Source organism: Prionailurus viverrinus, chromosome F1 (genome assembly GCF_022837055.1).
Source record: "Prionailurus viverrinus isolate Anna chromosome F1, UM_Priviv_1.0, whole genome shotgun sequence".
Taxonomy (NCBI): domain Eukaryota; kingdom Metazoa; phylum Chordata; class Mammalia; order Carnivora; family Felidae; genus Prionailurus; species Prionailurus viverrinus.
In genome coordinates, this window is record NC_062577.1 from 23,579,791 (window position 1) to 23,600,317 (window position 20,527).

Here is a 20,527-nt window from a genome sequence, read left to right on the forward strand (position 1 = left end):
TATTTCTTTTGAGTAGTTTTATTTCAGTAAAGGGAATCCGTTAGTTAATGAAGAAGGTATCTTATATCACAGAAATCATGCAAGGGTCATTCATTCATTGACAGGGCCTTCCTGAGGTCTAAGTGTTCTTCTAGGTCTTTGTCCAAGCCTGTTTTTACTATCCCCAAGTTGGCTATTGCAGGAACCCCTGGCCCACAGCAGCACTTCCCAAGAGCAAGCATTCACACCCCAGACTGGGATTTAATAACTTTGGGTCACTGAATTCGTGTCAGCAGTGGACTGGATATGCCTGAAATTAAGAGGCGTCTTCATGCCGAGTGTTCCCTTGAGGCATGTCAGGTAGATGACCTGAGTCTACAGGCTCACCCATATAGCTGGCCTGGTGGTGGCTTTCAAAGCAGCATTTATAACCTTGAGAGGCAGGCATGTCGTTCAAGACACTGTGAGCCAGAATGACCGTAGGGGCCGCTAAACGATGTCCCAAGTTTCATAAAACCACTGAATTAGAGTTCAGTCATTCAGCTGCTCCATTTTCTGACCATCTCCTCGTGGAATTTAAACTCCGTTTAAACGCTGTGGCTATGGCATTATAGTTGACGGAGATGTTCTGCAATGTTAGCTAGAGGAAAGAAGAGAGACTATGGCCCAAACTGGCAGGAGCTCACTGTGGAGGCAGGAGGCAGCGCCTAGGACAGAAAAATCCAGGTTCTGTTAAATAGAAGCCTCCAAGAATCTTAACTTGCTCAATGGTCAGCTAGGAATGAAAGTAGCAAAACAAATTTGGGTCCAACTTCAAGGTTAACTAAATGAAAGGAAATAAGCACATTGGTAAGAACATCTTACAAGCCAACTGGCAAGTTTTACAGACACTAGTTAGTAGTTTGGAAACATTATGGCAAGGTCAAGGGTGGGGCTAAACTCAGGCCTCCCCCTGGGTTACCCGGGAAGCTACTTTCCTAGCCAGATAGGAGACCAAGAGCTGAGGACAGAAGGTTGGCAGTACTCTAAATTAGACTGCATAGTTCAAATCACTTTCTAAAATAACCCCGTGTTTCCTTCTTCGTGTGAAATCATGCCCAGGCATGGCAACAAACACCAGGATTTTAGTGTTTGAGCAAACCTCAGAGGTCCCTGCTCTGACATGCTCTATTTCCAGTTGGGGTAAGTGATGCTTAGTTAAGGGATGTCACCAAAGCAATACAGCTATTGAGTGGCAAATCCAGGGTTGCTCAGACTGCCTGATCCCAGTCCAGTGCTTTTTCTAGCACACAGTCTGATTCCAAATGTCTGGTCTCTGGGAATTCTTGTTTCCTAATAGCACAGTGTCCCATGCATGCTTTTGTTAGAGATTCTATTTATAGCTAATAGCAGCAATTGTAGTAGCCCTTCTGGAGTTAAGATTGTCTCAGTAGTTTTTATTATTCAGGCTGAACACTGGCCATAAGAGAATAAAACAAATTTTCCACTTTCTTTTTTAGTAAAATGCCATTCCTAATGCAATCTTATTTCCTAAAGCTGCCTTGGAGAGTGATGGGTAACATTCAGGATATTTATTTATTCAATGTCAACAAGAAAATAGTTTTCTCATGCTCAAAGTCAAGGAGCTTACCACCTATTCCAGGAGCTAAAACTGGCCCACACAGAAAAGGAGTGATCCTATGAGGCAGAGCAAATCTATGAGCAAAAAAGGTAAGTTTTGTGATGTTCCTGAAGGAGGAGCTCAGTGAGGGTTGGAGGTGATGAGAGAAGATCTCATGTGGAAGAAAAGACACGTGTTAGTCTTTGGATAGAATGGGATAGATTTACGAATGGGGGATGCTGTGCCAAGGGAAGGTGACATGAAGACTGAGGGCAGAAATGAAGGAGTGAGTAAGGCATCTTCATGAATCACTGGCTGGCTGGGGATGGGAGAGGGTATAAAATGGCAAGGAACAAGACTTGATGATATAGCCCCAAAAAGAAGGTTATAAATGAGTCACCATGGGCAACAGGGAGGCACAGAAAGATTTTGAGCCAAGAAGTGACATGAACGTAGTTCCAAGGGATGACTGGCATGCAGGACAAATTGGAGGACACATAGACTAGAATCAGAGGAACTAGGCATTTCATCAGTATGGCAAGATATAGCATGACATGTCAAGTCCTGAAACCAGGGTATACCAGTACAAATGGAAAGGGCATGACAGATAGGATAGACATTTCAAAGGAAATATTGAACACATGCCACCTGCTCATGTTTCCCTAAGAAGTCTTTGTTCTTTCCTCCAAGTGGTGAAATACCAAACAGATGTACTTATGGAATATTGTGATAAATAAATGCCTATCAGTACGTATAGGTCTCTCATGATATACTTGATTTTTCAAATATTTATTTGCTTTAGATGAGGCTTAAAATATTGGATGCATTTTGTAGGGTGAAATTATCAGAATAATTTCTGATTTTCAGATGACCTCTCAAAATACTTCTGAAATCTTTTAAGATCTGAATGTCACAACATGGCATATTAGTTCAGCTCTTTCAGATTACGAGAAATAGAGAGCTAGATTATCTTAAGTGATGGAAGTTTTCTGCTGGAATTCACAGGGAAATAAGGGGGTGGGACAGGTGCTCTGTAGTTCCAATCATTTTGGGTCTCACATACTGATTCAGTGCCATCATAATGGGATGCACGATAGATATAGATTGGACTCAGGGGACCAGTAGAGCCATTGAATAGGATTCAAGTTATTGCAGTGGCTCCTGCGACCTGCTTTCTCTGTGAGCACTTCCCACGCTCTTCGAGAGAGGATGCGATTGCATTTTCTCTGACCAAAATGGTGGATGCCTGCTGGATAGAGTTTCTTCCCAAGGCACTATGCACGGGACTGTTCTGCATTGCAGTCATCCCACTCTTGATTGCCTTTGACTGGGGCTCCATTCCTGTTGTAATCAGCTAAGACAGGGTTGCTATCTCTCATAAGCAAATGATACAAACCATAGCCATTCAGGCAGAAAGAAAAGCCTGGGGTCAATTTCTCAGCAGGAGTCTAGGGCAGACACTCAAGGCTTCCTGTCTAGTTTGGATTAGGTAGACAATGACAGAGATCTGTGTATGGAAGCAGTGGGAGGGGTTATCTTTATCAGAGAAGCATATAATAGTTCCTGAGTTGCTAAATTTAGGAAGACAACTGGATCTTAAATGAGAAAGGTTTGTATATATTTTGGGCTTACTGCTAGCTTCTGCTTACATCAAAATGTTTTCTCCTCCTCTACTAATATGACAGGAAATATGGTCAGACACAGCATACCTGGGGAATATCATAGCTTTCTGTATTTTATCATGGTCTTTATTGGGGATTAAATATCAGAGATGGTCAGCTGCTCTTTCTTATTTATAGTTTTTTCTGGAGCCAAGAATTTGTCTGAACTAATTTTTCCTAAGATTATTATCAGCAATTAACCAATTAATATTGGGTGAGTAACTACTTTGACTATCTGCTCCAAGATAACATCTCACGATTTATAGCTCTGACCTATTAGAGTGGTTTATGGAATGTTTTAGGTTGGGAAGGATTCTAAGGTTTTGACAGTTCTCAGAAGGAAGGAAGGCTGATACTGATTAGTGACAGTTCCACGAGTCAGGGAGGGAGGGAAAGTAACGACCATGTGATTTTGGCCAACCTGATACCAACCTGACACTCCTCATGGTATTGTCGGGAACACTCTCCTCTTTACCCCTATCCCAGTTCCCTGTTTCTAAACCTTGGAAGCTTCAGTGGGGCCTGACTTCTTTTGCTTGTTTAGCTCCACTCAAATCTATGTTATCAACGAGAACTTTCTGAAACCTCTTTCTCCTTTTCTATTCCTCCAGACCTAACCTTGGTCCAGATCAGCCTTGCAGATGAGCAAAGCTGCTGTCTTTTAGGGGGAAGTGGCATATGGTCTAGGAGATGCCACTTATATATCCAGAAATTGTCCAACTTAGCAGACCCTCGGGCATCTTCCCACATTCAGCTTTAGTTCCTCTTTAGCCTTGCAGGCCTAAAACCCAATCATGTCAGTGCCGCAGATTGGACCCAGAAGGAAATGATTTATGCAAATCAAATTCATAGGGGGCTGATGTATACAGAATTATGGTTAAAAAAAATGTACTGGCTCTTACAGAAAATCGCAAAGTTCTCTGATTGCACGTTTATTGCTGGGGAGAAATCTCCATGCAGTCCAGGACGTGATCAGGAGGCTTGGTGAACATGAAGTTGAGGAAGGGAACTAAGTGTATGGTCTAAAGGGAATGAAGCCCCGGTTGCCCATCTCCACATAGCAATGTGTCACCGCCATTTCCCCTGGACTGCTCCGCATACACACGGTCCAGGCTCCACTCCACAGGCTTTCATGCTGGCGATGGGCCTTTGACGGCATGCTCTTTAACAACATGGATATCACCTTGGCTACTGTTAAGTTGCTCCATTCAGTTTGACCTGAACAACTTGTCTTTTAATATTGAGTGTTGATTTTATTAGTTGAACCCTGACAATTTCAGGGGGGTTCCCCACTTTCATGCCTACCTAGCCAATTCCCTAGCAGCTTACCAAGCTTCATTACCTCCAGATTCTAATAAATTCACTTGCCTAAAAAGATCTTTAATAATCTAACAATACCTCACATTTACCGACCCCCAGTTGACAGAGCCCTCCCATGGATAGTATGTCACAGAGTCCTTACGATGCGCTCGGGCAGCAGATCAAGCAGGGATTGCCATCGCCATTCCACACACTGGGGAGCTGAGATAGAACTCCCTCAAGTTCCTGCAGCTAACTAATCTGTCTCAGGGTTAGGCCTAGGGCCATGTTTTCTCTGCTATGCCCCTTTCCCTGTTCTTTTTCTACTAAAAATGCCGGTAAGATTTCCCAATCAATACTCAAAGCAGAGTGAAATTCCTAATATTGGGTTTTCAGGCTGCCCCCCCCCCCCGTCTGGTTTCCTGCTCCCTACCCCCCAGGTTTTCATTCTGCTCGGTCACCTGAGCCCCGCTCCCATTTCCAGCTGCCCCTGCACTTCACCCCCGGCTCCAGCAGCTGCTGAGCAGACAGAGAATGAGTTCAGAGGGTGCTTTCAGATCCCACTCGAGTGCCCTTCCTCAGGCTATACAGGCTATCACTTTGGCAGGTCACCTTCTGCTGGCACTGGGCTCAGGACCCTGAGATGGCCAGGGGCGAGGGAGGGACAACCTGGCTGAGAACTGAGTATTTTCAATGCATATTTGATTCTCATTTCCATTCAGGGTTCCTCATTAGGCCACAGATGCAGCATGGACCTTCATTTTGAGTTGGCAAGGCCCAAAGCCCCATTAGTGGTAACGCGCACCAGCAGGACTCCAGGGAGAGGAAGAAGGCTGAAAGGACTGGGGTTTCTGGTCCAACTTTTTAAAGAAAAGAAAAGAATGAAAGACCCATAAAACTCAGAAACACTCTCTTCCCTTGGCTCATTCACATGGAAATGCAAGTCTGATGATCATGGACAGGGAGGTGATGGCCCTAGGAGCAGGGGTCGGAGTGACCTCCAGCTCTTCCGCTCCAGGCCCATGTGCCAGCAGGACTCACCTCCTGAGCCACCAATGCCAAATGGAAAATTTTTAATGTCGTGTCTTTGGACACTTGGCAGGACGAACCATGAGTGTTCCAATTACTACACTAATAAGCACTCAAGACCCCAAACAGCCCTTTCTTTCTGGTGCACGTACTCCCAAGTGTAAGGTGCTGGGAAAACTGCACATCAAGTACAAGAAGACCCTATGATTGCCGTATTCATGATATGCAGCAGAAAAAGGGTGGCCATAATGGCCCTGGCAGTGGCTGTCAAACCTTCCTCCGAAGGCTGTATATGCTAGGTATGAGGCCCAAGCCTAGTGGGCGGGTGTCTGGGTTAATGCAGGGAAAGGAAACCATGGATCTGGTTCCTTGAGAAACCTAGAGAAACAAATACTGAAACAAGATCTATGTTTTGCAACCTGATCTCTTGATGACAGGTGTAGAGAGCAGCACCACATTTGTTATAATCACTCTGTTGTTACTTAACCTGTAAGCACGCCTACCCTGGGCATAACACTGCAGACAATGCATGGGGAAATGCCAACCTTGGTTTCAGTGGCACAACCTTCACCTTCCTTCAGTGGATTCTCAGTGCACAGTCACTCAAGGAGGCAGGCAGGGTGGTGTTAATCCTCCCAACTTACAAATGAGGAAACTGAGTCTCTGCATGTAAATAATTTGCCTGTGACTAACAGAGTTAAGACTCAAACCCTGGACTTCTGGTCAACTTTTGTACTTTTTCCAGGAAATCACTTTCTAGAAAGATGTCAAGCTAACTTACGTGGTTAGGATTGGGAAGGGCGTCAACTTTGGGACTATGAATAGCTCTCAGTTTGAAGACCAGTTTTGTGACAGGTGTATCCTAAAGACCCACAATTACCAGACTTTCTTTAAAAGACCTGAGTTGAGGCTCTCATCACAAGGAAGTGCATAATAATTAATATAAGCTAACCAGGTATATTGTGCCCTTTGGTTTACAAAGTTGACTTCTCATACGTGGTTTTATGTTCTGCTCTCCAGGTTTCACACGTCCCTTGTGGCTCACTGGCTCCTCCTTCCTTGATTGCTGACCTCTTTCTTTTCTTTCCTTGGGTTTATTGCCCTCTTCACCATGCTGTTTGTTGTTGGAGGCCAGAACATTCACATCCACTGGAGAAAAGAAAAGAGAGAAAGCCATTCAATGAAGCTGCAAGTACGTTGGTGTCCTATGAGCCCCAGAACTTCTTGTAATACCACATTTATGTACCTGGAGTACACTGATTCCTCAAGCCACGAAGGTGTTGTGCAGCCGCACCAGCCAGCATGTGGCCTCCATTTCCTGCAGGGCTGCAGAGGGAATAGAGGGGTTTGGAAGACAGAGATTGCTTCAGTTTACAAAAGAGAGGTGATATTCCCTAAGTTTCATGGCTCATCAATGGCAAAACAGGCTCATTTCTACTTCTATTATTCTCCTTTTGCCATAGTTTGTAAGACTGAAGGATTGAGAGGAATATCTGGCTCTTTTTAAATGGGAAAACAAGTCATACAAGCCTGCATTCCCTCCCCACAGAGTGTTGCTGAGGGCTACAAAGGTGAGCTGAAGGGGCCTTACTCAACGGTTCTTGAGGGGAAGAACTTAGAGAAAAAGTTCAATCTACTCTCTTCTCCTGGACTATCTTTCCAATTGTTCTTTTGGATCTTTCCAACAGTTCCTTTAAGGTATGAGTAGGAAGTGGGAACTGTGGGAAATGCCAACAATGAGAAAGCCAACAAGTTACACAGCACATAACTGGCACCGTCATGTTCCTTTAACTCCCTATGGTGCCCTTCCTGCATTTAGTTTTCCAGTCTGTTGACCTTTGCTAGAGAATAAAAGTTATAAAGAGGTTGGGAATTGCATATGATTTGTCCTGAGTTCCATGAACTGTGTCCTCCATTCTACTCCCCCATTCATCAGGACAGGCCCCACTGGGACATTAATAAACAGAGGGAGGAAAGCTGGTGAAGACCTGGGAGACATTTGAGCAGTGTCTGGAAGACAGGTGGGGACTGGCCTGGGTATGAGTCAGCAGGGGCACATTCCCTTTGTTGCTTGAGACTAGGTCAGCACTGCCGGCCTCTGCACCATTCATCAGTTGTCAAAATTATGAACATGATAGCTTCCTTAAGTGATGCACCTTCCCCCCCAAAACTGGAAAGCATCATCCTTCAGCATGTTTTGCAATGGTACTTTACTACTAATAATATAAGTCATCGATTGGCTCATTTTTAAAATATCCCCAAATTTCTTGTGCTAAGCATCTGCCCCAAATCAAACCAAAATCAAAAACAAGCTTATCGATTTTTTTCATCCCAATCTAAATGGATTCATTTATGAAAAATGGCCACTTGCACATTTGTTTCTTCATTCTACTTCGGAGCATTTTTGGCTTTCTACTACAATGTGGGTTTTTGTTTGTTTGTTTGCTTGTTTGTTTGTTTGTTTGTTTGTTTTGCTTTGCCACAAAGCACTTTGCTACATGGCTCTGTTTTCAATTCCTGATTTCAGCTGCTGGTAAGAACGAACCAAACAGGCAGCCAACCCGTCCATCTCTTCTACCTGCATGTCTGGACACTGGCCCTCCTCCCCTCGGCCTCCTCTGGTACCGAGTCTGCACTGTATTCCCAGCACAGAGACTGCCCCCAGAAGGGGACCTCCTTCCACAGCACTCTTTCCCACAGTCCTTAATGTCTGTGCTCGGAGATAAAACAAGCCTTATGCTCCCTCCCCTCTGCACATACCTGCTTATCACTAGGTAAGGCAAACATCATTAGAACGTTTCAAAGTACTGCTAACAAAATGCCAGTGCAACCCAAATCACGTGGTTAAGAGTTTTGAGCACTCATCAGCCCTGGCATTGACAAGCCCTTGAGGGAGGCCAACAGCTTCAATGCAAAAGCTTGTCGTTTTGCCTTGAACACCTTAAGTCAGGCTGGAGGTTGTAAACATCACAGGGCTGGGATTTGTGTTTGTTTTGTGCTCTAATGTATCCCCTGCCATACTGGGAACACAAACAGAACCAAAAGAGCGCCAGGGACATGGTTGGTACTCAAGAAATGTTTTTGTTTTGTTCTGTTTTTGTTTTAGCTGAGTTAAAGTTTCCTTACACTGAACAGTCTGTTCTTGAACTTCATTATACATGCAGTCACTTAGTATGCACTCTTTTGTATCTACCAGGCTTTCAAACTAAACATGTTCAGGAGATTAATCCAGGTTTTACCATGTATTATTAGTTTTTCCCCTTTTTATTGCTGTGTAGTATGCCATAAGTATTCCATAATTTGTTTATCCATTCTCTTACTGATGGATATTTGGTTGTTTTCAGTTTGGAGCTGCTATGAATAAAGCTTCCAAAAACATTCTTGTACAAGTTTTTTGTGGACATGTGTTTTTATTTCTCTTGGGTAAATAAATACTCAGGAGTAAAATGGTTGCATCAGAGGGTAAGGGTAACTTTGTAAGATTCTGCCAAGCCAACAATAAGTATTTACTGAGCCCTTTGAAATATATCTAGATAAGTTGTTCTATCAATTTGAAATATCCTTTCCCTTTCTCCATCAATTATAATAAAACTCATTTCTCAGGATTTTCCCACATACAGATTTCTCTGATTGTCACAATATGCATACAACAAGACGAATGTTTGACAGATACTCAATCCATATCTATTAGGTTTCTTCTACCTTCTTGTTCCTCTGAGGCTATAGAGATGGGAATCGGGCCTTGTCCCCAGGAAGCTCACAGTCTGGTAGAAAGAGCTCTGACGGAGAAAAGGGAGGTGTGTGTAGAATGCTCCAGGCCTGCAGAGAGGAAACGTAGGTACTGCAGCCTGAGAGGTCTTTCCAGGACTGGGCACTTCAGTTGACTCTAATCATTGGGGTGGCAAAAGCAGAGGACATTGTAGGCAAAGAAGACTGCTGATGCCAAGAGAGACAAAAAATCATGCTTCATTTGGGGACAAGAGTCCCAGAAGTTGGAGCACTGAGTGTGAATGTGGATCAGGGGAAGCACCAAGGAGAAGAAGAGGGCTGAGGGGATAGCCAGGACCTGGATCACAGAAAGTCTTGCCTGCCTTAGAAAGGCATCTGGATGACCTTCATGCTGAGAACAATGCAGAACCAGTGAATGGTCTTAAAACAGGGAGTGACACCAGAATGAACTACCCCTCCTGCTTTTGCACAGCGATTGACTTGACTCTTATCACACCACTCATTTGCGTCTTGCCACTGTGGTTTGCACATGTGCCTCTTCTTTAACTCGCCTACAAGGTAAGCCTTGTTGAATGTCTTATAGTGCCTGCCAGCAGGTGTGTATACAGTAGGCGCAAGTGCCTTGTGGGTGTTTAATACATAGGATTGATCCAGGAGTTCCCAGAGACTATTTTCACCCTGGGGACTCCCAGACTGAGAGTTAAGAAGGATGTTAATTTTCATTGGGGTATAGGTCCCGTTGAAACAGATCTTGGAGGAAAGATAAGAACATGGCAAAAAAAAAAAAAAATCACATGAAACTCAGAACTCAGTCTTTCCAGTCATGACCTTAACTTTCTCCCACCTAGAATCTCACTGAGGTATTTTGCAGCTGTTCTATAGCAAAAACCTGGTTGCTTTTCTGAAGCTTTCCACAATTCCCATTTAGTGAACAGATGGCATTGTTTTCATATGAAGAGCAAAAGAATTTCATGTACTCAAACACTGAAAGCTTGCAAAAATACACAGAGCAGGGGCAGTAATTACAATGGGGAAAGGACATGACATGTCAACAGAGAGCTAGGCTCTGTACAAAGCAAGAATCCTATTGAATCCTTGGCCAGGAATGTGAATTTTGCAGGGAAATGTCAAAGTTGAGGGTGTGTATGCGTTGATGTGCCATGAAAACAAGCACTGAGTCAGCCTAGGGTTCCTTTATAAGCATGACTCTACATATAAAGTTCTTATTGTGTACTTGACTGAGAATTCAGGATGAAAAGAGCCAGTCCCTGTCCTCAGGGGGCTATCAGCACAGTGATGGAGACCAACTCATAAAAGATCCACATAGAGAATGAGAACAGTGAGGAGAGTCCCCTATCCCCACCTAGGGAGATCCAAAGGAAGATGGTATCTGAGCTGTCTTAAGAGTTGACTGGGAGCTGGCCAGGAGAAGTGCTAAGGATGCAAAGGACATGATAAAGGGCATTCCAGACTGAGAGGACAGTGGGAGCAAAGGTCTGGAGGCCCCAGGAGTGAAGTGAGCGCAGAGACATTCTATAAGCACTTCAGCATGGCTGGATGGGGTAGGGAGTGGCAAAAATTGAGGTAGAGATGCAAGCTGGGGATTAGAAGATAACTGAATACAAAGGAAATATCTGAGGGCAACATTGCACAAATTCATGCAAATTACTTGCAAAACAAGGTGTTCCCTATCAGTAAAAGCTTCTCATAAGGTTGAGAGCATAGGCACTATTTGGTAACAGAATCACACTGCCAAGATCAACAGGCTACACAAGGAAAAATTAGTCATGCATTAATTTAATCTAAACGTGTATGGAGAACATGTGCTAGGTCCCAAGCACGGGGAGACCCATAGTGAATACTCTATTCCTAACAAAATGACTAGCACTTGGCGCTCTGCCCAAAATGAGCGCTCCAGAGACAGTTGCTGAAGGAATGAATGAACGATCAATTTGGGCCCCTGCTCCAGAAGCTCACAGTCTCCTGGGAGAAGCAGAGAGGCAAGTGATGAGTATAATATCAAACCATTACAGTTCAGATAAAGCAGGGAATTTATCCTAAAACATGCCTGCAAGAACCAGTAAAGTCAAATATGTCAATGAAGAGACCCCTGGATGCAAGACAATAGGGACCAGTGGGAACTACAGCCAGTGGACAGTATGTGCTCCTTCTAAAGGGGATAGTTGCTACCCAACTCCAGGCAAATAAGGACCAAAAGATGCTGGAAATTTGTGTTTTTATTAAGTGAAATGGCACTGTCCACATCGGTTTCTCCCATGTGCCCAGGATCCTAGCATGATCAGCCTGGTACATCCACAGTAGTGATGGCAAAGAGAGAGAGAGGGACAGAGAGAGCCCGCGAGAGAGAGAGAGAGGGAGGGAGAGAGGGAGGGAGAGAGAGATTGGTTAGCAAGGCATAGGACCTGAAAAACTGCCTTTCTGGATAGACGTGACATGGGACACAGTGACCTGCATAATCAGAGCAGGACACCGTCACCTGCACAGCCAAGAAGGCACACAATGTCAGGCACTACCAGCAACCAGGACCCCTGCCTCCTGGTAGCCCATGGGACTCATGTGCGCCCGGTGAGGGCCTGACCTGAGATGGATGTCCGGCCTTCTGAGGCCAGGACCAGGCTCCAGTGCAGCTCCTCTCCTGGGGAAGGCCTGTGTGGCAATTGCTAATTCCCTGGCCACGGGGATCTGTTTGGGGCTGTTTGCTCAGCAGAAGGAAACAGAAGATTGCAGTGTGTCCGAATCCTGCTCCTCCTCCCCCACCACATAAAAGCTGCTGAACAAACAGAGAAATCAAAGATGATTATACACTGCTGGAAACCCACGTGCTTCCGCCTGGCTGCAACCCGTGCCAGACTGTTATGTAAGCCACGGCTCCCCTCAGGCCTGGAACCAAACAGAGATGCCACTGACCGCCTGTCCGGGACCTGTACATTGCCCCCAGCTTTCCTCAGGTCCTGTCTCACCTGGAGCAGACCCGCCCCGGGGAGGGGAAGGCCCAGTCGCAAGCTGACAAGCTGCTTTTGCATTTATTTTGGGATTTCCCTCTCTCCCGTTCCAGCCAGTTCAGACGTATGGGTGGGTCAGCACTAGGAGTTTACTTTGGCCTGATTCCAAGTGACTAAGACATTTTATATTGGAAAACTCCATTTGACAATCTGGGGGAGGTGGGTGTTTTTCAGCCTCCAAAGTGAATAATTCACTTTGGCTACTTAGACACCAGAGCCGAACAAGCCTGAGGGGACCCTGTGGCCAGAAAGGGCCTGACCACACCGCTCTCATGACCAATACTTATTTCTATTTAAGGATTCGGGCAAGTCCCTCAGCCCTAACCCACCTAAATGGACTTGTAAGATCTTTTCCTTTGATGTGTCAGTGACTTGGGGAAATAACCTGAATTCTCAGGGCTCTACTTTTTTCTTTCTGTACCAGACGGTTAGGAACACTCGGTGGCAAGGGCACTAGAGCTTTTAAGTGTAAACTCTGACTTTTTAGCACAGTTATAATTATATCTTAAATGAGGTCCCAGCTGTGTAGTGTCAACAACGTTCAGGAGTTTATACCTTTCTATCTATTCACCGGGCTTCCCTTCTTGTCCCCTTCACAGCCTTAGCTGACCACACCCCAGCCAGGCTCAAATTTACAAGTAGAAGAAGCCTGAACTTTGGAGTCAGATAGAACTGTGTTGGAGATACAGCTTGGTCACACAGAGGCTGTGTGACCTTAAGCCATAGCCTAAACCTTGGTAAGTCCCTGGAATCTACTGGCTTCCCTTAATTTTCCTACATCATTTTAGGAAAGCACAAGACTTCCCAGGGGCTGATTCTGGCTTTGAAGAATGGCTGACCATGTCTACCTTTTGCTTGTTCTATCACAGAAAGGGTGAGGGAGTGGTTCCAGGATGCAGAACCCTTCATTGGTAGGTGAGATTGCCCTAGGAGTGAAAGGCTGAATTGGAATCTCGGGCTCAGTCCCCTCTCCTGGCCCTCAGTTCTTTCCCTGTTAATCCTGGAGGGAGCCCTTCACAAGCCAAGGGGTCTGGGTGGCTGTTGACTTTTTCTCACTCTTGATAGCCTTGGTGCCAGATTTTGTTCATAGATAGCTCCTTCCAGGAAGATGGAGAGCACATTTTTGCTACATATTTCTTGCATAGACATTCTGATAAAGCACAAACCAAAGAAGGAATTGGGTTTCTAGATCCCAATCCATAGAAGGACTCGTCAATAGGTCCCTGAATCCTGGTAAGAGAAGGAACTTATGAGGGTACCCTACAAGCACCATAGCAGTGGCGAGGAAAACTAAATACCCTGAGAACTACTTTTACTAAGTACTGCATGTAACCACACTGTGAAAGTAATAAGTTGCCCTCAAATTGAACCAACCTGAGGTCTTAATCCTTTTCTTCAGGGAAGCTTTTTGCTTCTCACTCTGCTTCAGGATGACCTTTGGCTAGGAAGTGACATGTGTGTCTGAAATCAGTAAAGCTTGGTTCCTTTCATATGGCCAAACCCTCCCAGTCTGGAGGGATAAATATCCCTGCTCCTGGAATCCAGTGGCCTCCGTGAAGGAGCTCATCTACCTCTGCTGGTTTTCTGGATAATAATTAAACTCATGTTGATGTGCCTTGTTACGTTGCTATCTAAAAAAAGAGAGTAGTGGTGTGGTTGGGATGGGGCCTTGGAAAGTGAGCCTTTTCAAGTATCTTTCTCCCTCTGCCCAGTTGTTGGCCTCCTCCTCCCTGGCCATACAACCTCAGACAAGAAGCGTCCTTCCTCGGATCCTTCTGATCTCCACCTGGAGAGTGGGGATGAGTATTGTGAAGTTGAATAATCTTGACCAAGGGAACTGGATTCTCCATAAAACATGCTTTCTGGTTACGGCAGGGCAGATAGCCCAGTGAAAGCTTGGAGTTTGCACCAATCATGCTCCCAAGTGGGATGTTTAGTACCAGAAAACACTTTCTTGAACCTACTAAGTAGTGGAGTAAAAAGACTAGCCAGCCTACTAACCTGTATTCATGAGGTTAGCCCTTTGGAAGCCTCCTCTTTAACCCCAGGCAGTATGACTGCAATTCAACAGCTTTTAAAGGATAGACAGAGGGGTCTGAGTCAGCAAAATGCAGTTCAATTCCCAAAGAAACAGATAAGAAAGTTAAAAAGTATGTGACACACATTTTTCATCAGTCATGCTTTGTCTATAAATTTTTTTTTAAAGCATTAGGAATCACTGGTACACATATTGCAAGATTTAGACATACACAAACACTCCAGTGTACAATTTTGGAATTTCTGCACTAAACTTTAGTCATTAATAATCACTGCTCAGTGTAATCCAGGCCATAATCTTAAGTAGAATATATCACTTACTCCTGAAAGCTTCTAAGAGTAAAAAGTCTTCTGGAATATGTATGTGGCTTTGTAGGACAAGCTGTTTTTGCTTTTTAAAAAATAAACTTTATTTTTTACAACAGTTTTAGATTTGCAGAAATATTACAGAGACAGTGCAGAGTTCTCACATATATCTCATCCAGTTTCCCCTATGGATAACATCTTACATGAATATGGTACATTTGTTATGATTAATGAAGCAATATCGACACACTTATTAACTAATGTCCATACTTTAGAGAATGGAGGTTTTACAGAAATTAGCATTAAAATTTCTCAATGGTATCTTATTATTTTTTTAGTTTATTTATTTATTTTGAGAGAGAGAGAAAGAGGGATGCCACACTGTTGAGCAAGGGGAAGGGCAGAGAGAGAGAGGGAGACAGAGGATCCAAAGCAGGGTCCGCCCTGTCAACACAGAGACCCACAAGGGGCTCAGTTTCACAAACTGTGAGATCATGATCTGAGCCGAGATCAAGAGTAGGGTGCTCAATTGACTGAGCCACCAAGGCGCCCCCCTGAGAGGTATATTGACTCAGGCTTTCACATGGTGGGGAGAAGAAGTTCTTTGCTGACCTCGGATCTCCCCCATCACTTCTTGGAACATTCACTGGATGTTCACTGCTTTGCTGCCTTCGTTCTGCAAAGAAAAAAATTGTTTCCTGGCCTAAGAAGATGGCCAGAATATGTGAAGCAACTCGCATCCACCTTGCTTTAGGTTGTTCTCAAAAGTATTTTTAACTAGTAGTGGAGAGAACTGGTGAGGGTTAGCAATTTTGGAATCAAACAGATGGGATCCCAGTTCTGCCATTTATAAGCTGTTACTTTATCAAGTCTCATTTTTCTCACCCATAAGAGAAATAATAGCACCATCTTCCTCATTGATTTGCTGTGAGGATTGAATAAAAACATTTCAAAAGCAGTCAGCACAGTGCCAGGCATATAGTAATAGTTCAACAATGGCAGCTAAGCTTAAAAGGTGAGGCCTTTTTGAAACGTACCTGTGGTCAATAGACTTGTCAATGAATAATCTAGATAAATTTGATGAAAAGTAGCTTTTTCAACAAATATCCATTTCAATGGTCACTAGGAAGAAGGTAAATAGTGACAGACCCATAAACTTAATTACCCGAAGAATTCTCTTCAAACTGGAAAGAAAAAGGTATTCATAGGAACTGCTGATGTGAAAACATCAGCTTTCTCTGCATTACCATTCTGTTTGAAGGATTAAAACATCAGTAAATGTTTGAGGCAGTAAAATCTCTATTGAAGGCATGGTTAAGGGAGAAATGACATCTTGGAGCTAATTAGGAATATTGTGCAGATCGGGCCCCTGTCTGCATCTCCGTTGGTACTCACCACATCCCATCTCGCCACCTCTACCAATGCCCCAGCCACGGGAGCGGCTGCAGTTCATCAAACGCACAGGCTCTCCTGCCTTCCACGCTCTGGCGTGCTCTACTCCTTCTGCCTGAGTGCACCCTACTCTTCACCTGCCTAACATTTTCCTCAAGATTCAGCTTAGATGTCCTCTCCTCTGGAAAGTCTTCTCTAGCCACTGCTGTTCCAGTTAGGCATGCTCCCCTAGGCTTCCAGGCTTGATTCTCAGAGAGGGAGCACCAAACCCACCTCATCCCTCCTGTCCCTCACTCTGTTGTGAGTACCATAGTAACTCAAATCTAGCACGGTACCTGGGACGGGATAAATGCTCAAAGAAACATTGGCTGCTACCTATTCTCTGATTATCTGCCTTCAATAGAGTGGCTAAGAATGGCCACGGAGAGGGAGTGTCCTATAGCCTGCCTTCTTAAACTCCCCCAGCATATCCACTCAGTCTTTCGGTGCCCTCTGTGATTAATTCAGTTGAGGAAACAAAAGTAAAGTAACTTCTTCGAGGTCACCTAGGTACCGAGTTTTGAAATCAGGCTCATCTGTCTGATTCCAGAGAATTTAACCACTGTTTTCCTCAGCTGACACCTGCTCACATTATAGGCTTGATTCCCAGAAGGATAGAGCCTCCCCATAACAGGCTGAGCTGACACACCCAGACCTATTTTACAGGCACACTTATCCCAGACTAGATCACATCAATGCCTTTTTATCTTTCAGGAAGTATTTACACCTCCTGATTCTCTTCTCTTTTTTATCTTTGGAATCCTCTACTACTGGGTATGAAGATGGCATTCCACGGTAGGTAATAAGGGATCTTCATACCTTACAGTATTAAAACCTAACCCACAGCAAGATCCACTCTGCATCCGAGGATTATTACAGAATTTCTGGTGGCAGGAATTGTGCCATGGGTCAAACTGTTCTACTATGGACTCCACTACTTCTTTAAATAGATAAGTTGGATAAGAGCTAAGCCAAGATAAGTAGGTCTTTGTTGGGGTTTGGGGGTTGTAAAATATATAAGATTATTCGTTGTAATACAGGTAGCTTCTCAGCACGAAATGTAGTCTTTATAAAATGATACAGGGCACTCATAACTATTTGGTTAAATTGCCAGCATTCATGATGTATAAATCAAGGCAGCAATATACATACAGTTGCAGTACAGATTCCCATGTGAAGAGCCCTGGACCGGCAGGTAAATATTTCCCAGGCGTGACTCCAGATGCAGACCTGGGGGCAATGGCCATTCTGTCCTCAAGCTAAAGAGCACCTACGAATGGGTGAGCTGGCGCCTATATAGAGGAACATGCACCCTGATTCTGCTTAACACCCTGCACTTTGAGAAGATCTTGTTATTTCTGTCTCAGAGTAATCATCTTGGCTGACAACATTCTTTCTCTTCAGATTGGCAAGCTAGTACAGAGGTGAAATATAAGCTGATTCAGAAATGAAAACCCATCAAGCAGTAAGGAAAACAGAAAGAAGTAGAAGGCAGAGCCATATGTACCTTCTGGCTTCTGCCGGTTAGGCTCACCCCAAGTTAGCCTTGCTGTTCCCTTGCTGGGAGATTATTCTGTGGTTTTGGCACAAGACAGTGATCTGAGAGAGAAAGCAAAGTCTATGGATATGGTTGCCTTTTCTCCTCTAAGCCAACTAGTGCCTTGTTTTCCTGTGAGCCTGCCACTGTGGGAAAATTGGGCAAGTGTAAAGTTCCCCTCTTTGTCTCCAGCACACTTCATTTACCAGTGAGCCAAGCTGGGAACAGAGCCGCCTCTCACACAGCTCATGAATGACTCCGTTTTCTCAGGGCAGCCTCTGCCTGCCCATTGTCTAACTGTCATGCCCTCTTGTATAGGTGTTCCCTGCAGTCCCGGCTGTTATGTAACGCCTGTGCAGGGAACATTGCGTGAGAGCGAGAGATCAGAGACAGAGAGGAAAAACCCAGAGGGTAACTAAGACCAAAATGTCTTCCTGGGGAAGGAAAAACAAAACGCTAGCCATTTGTCAGCTCTTTTCCTCTGGCTTGTTTGCCTGAGTGATAAACTTTGATGCTGGCATACAAAACCCCATGGCTGGCTCAAGTGAACGCTTCTGTTTATATCCACAAGACTGGACATGCTGTACCCTCCCACCCACGTTGGTACAGCTGCCATCTAGGTCTTCCCACAAGACTGACAAGAAATCCTGCTCCCTCTCTCTTATAGCCTAGAAGGAAGGGACTTTCCCCTCCCCAGTCACCATACCCTATGCCTCCCTCTCCTGCAACATCAGTGGTCCAGAGAGAACCTCAACCCTGCTGACCCCCTTGGGCTTGCCTACTGAAATTTCTGGGTGCCCCTGACTTCATCAGAGTTCAGCGTAGAGAGGCAACCATCCCTTGGTATCCACAAATGGAACCACTATCCCCTATAACTTGCATCACCTGGATGCCATGTTTAGTTCTTAAATGTTACCCACCCTCCCTCGGGGCACACTACCAATATTGTGGTGAAATGAAGGAAGGTGGAAGGGGTGCTTGTCATTCTTTCTCCACCTGCTCCTGCCTTGGCCCTGAGCTCGGGCTGCAGAATAGCACCCCCATGACCTCAAGGGACCTTATGACAAATAAAGGAGGATTCCATGGTCAGATATTTTGGGGGATCCTTGCATACTCTACCCACTCTCATAAAGTCACAAAACCTGTTATCATAAAAAAATCCTTGAAATGTTTGCAGTGAAGGACCCTATACCTTTTCAGTGTAATATTTCCCAAACTTACTTGGCCGTTCGTCTACAAGCTCTGAGAGACTTGGCCTGTGTTGTTCATGGTTGAATTTGTAGTTCACAGCCCTGTTGTGGGTGATCAATAAGTGCATTAAATTGAAGTGAATTTAATTGACCCTTATTTCTAAGACATATCTATATCCATCCTACAGAGCTCATGTACCGTGGAACACACTTTGGTGAATGCTGTCTATCCCATTCACTTGTTCTGTTCATTGCAGTGAAAAGAGAAGAACAAGAGCCACAGGTGGACCCAAGATGAAAACTTCCTAGTCCTCATGTAAGAATGGGCTATCAGAGGTTGCTCTGTCCATGGCCCTGTGAATGCATCCAGCCCACCCCGAACCATTGCACAGGAATGCACATTGCCTCTGCTCGCCCAGACCTTCTGACTTGCTCTCCACCCACTCTGTTTTGCTCACCCTGGTTCTTTGAACTCTGCTTTGGTGACTGCCTTACAGTGGGTTTCTGACTCTCTTTCTTATTATAAAACAACAACAACAACAACAACATTAAAACAAAAACAAAACCTCATCTCTGTCTTACTGGCTGGGGCTTTGGAGTCTGAAAAACCTAGATTTGAGTCCATATTCTGCCATTGACCAGCCATGAGAGTTTAAAAAATTTCTTGTGCCTACCAGAGCCTCATTCTTCTCTCTTTACAATGAAGATACTAGCAGCACCTGCCTTACAGTTGTTTTGAGAACTGAATGAGCATGTAAAGCACAATGCCTGGCATTTAGCCAGTATTGGGTACATGGCTGCTATTATGTAACTGTTCTCCCCCCTCAGCTCTTAGCTGTGTGTGCTGACCCGGTTTGTACACATGCACACCTCCAAGTAAGCCTTCCTTTTCCCTCTACTGGGTCAGCCCCATAAGACCCAGCTGCCAGGAACTCTGGTGTGGGCATCCTCTACCTCTGGGGATTTCTCTCTTCTCATCTGTTTCCTCATTTCCACAGACTTCAGTAGCTCTTAGATTCACCCCTTCATCATCTCTTTTTAAAAAGAAAAAAAATTTTTTAACGCTTATTCATTTTTGAGAGACAGAGCGTGAGCAAGGGAGGGACAGAGAGAGAGGGAGACACAGAATCCAAAGCAGGCTTCAGGCTCTGAGCTGTCAGCACAGAGCCCAACATGAGGCTCGAACCCACAAACTGTGAGATCATGACCTGAGCCAAAGTCGAACACTTAACCAACTGAGCCACCCCTCTTCACCATTTCTTATGGCTCCTTGGGGCCCCACCAAGAGAGGGCAACCTTTCACTAGTAGAGTGTTTATACTTTACAAAAATCTTTCTAATACATTGTTGCACTTAATCCTCACAATTCTCTGTATGTTATCTCTCTACAGATGAGAAAAAAGTGACTCCATGACTTGTTACATAGCAATCAAACATTGGAGGCTAGATTTGAACCCAGGTCTGGCATTAGATGCAGTGCTCTTCCTTACTACCTCACCACAGCTGCCACCTCAGTAACTGTGGAACATAATGGGAGGTAGAAGCCTATCCTCCTGCTCCCTCAGGACCTTGTCATTGACACTCTCCTTTTACCTCCACTTCCATCCCAGGACATGGTCTTGAACAGCAGTAAAAGGACATGGAAAGAGAGAATATGAGAGGAAAGGAAGATATGAGGGAGGAAAGAAGAAGGTAGACTAACTGACC

The 20,527-nt window shown here is 44.6% G+C and overlaps 1 protein-coding gene across 1 annotated transcript in view; it reads right to left on the bottom strand.

Annotated features, from left to right (window-relative positions):
* Positions 1–514: 514 nt before the first annotated feature.
* LOC125155043 (uncharacterized) overlaps positions 515–20,527 on the bottom strand; it is a 33,322-nt gene continuing 13,309 nt past the window's right edge. Inside the window, exons 3-7 of the mRNA XM_047839851.1 lie at positions 15,276–15,339; positions 6,815–6,894; positions 6,521–6,717; positions 6,350–6,430; positions 515–619 (exon numbers count right to left, since the gene is read on the bottom strand). Coding sequence (XP_047695807.1) covers positions 515–619; positions 6,350–6,430; positions 6,521–6,717; positions 6,815–6,894; positions 15,276–15,339 — 527 coding nt within the window. The remainder of the gene's footprint in view (positions 620–6,349; positions 6,431–6,520; positions 6,718–6,814; positions 6,895–15,275; positions 15,340–20,527) is intronic.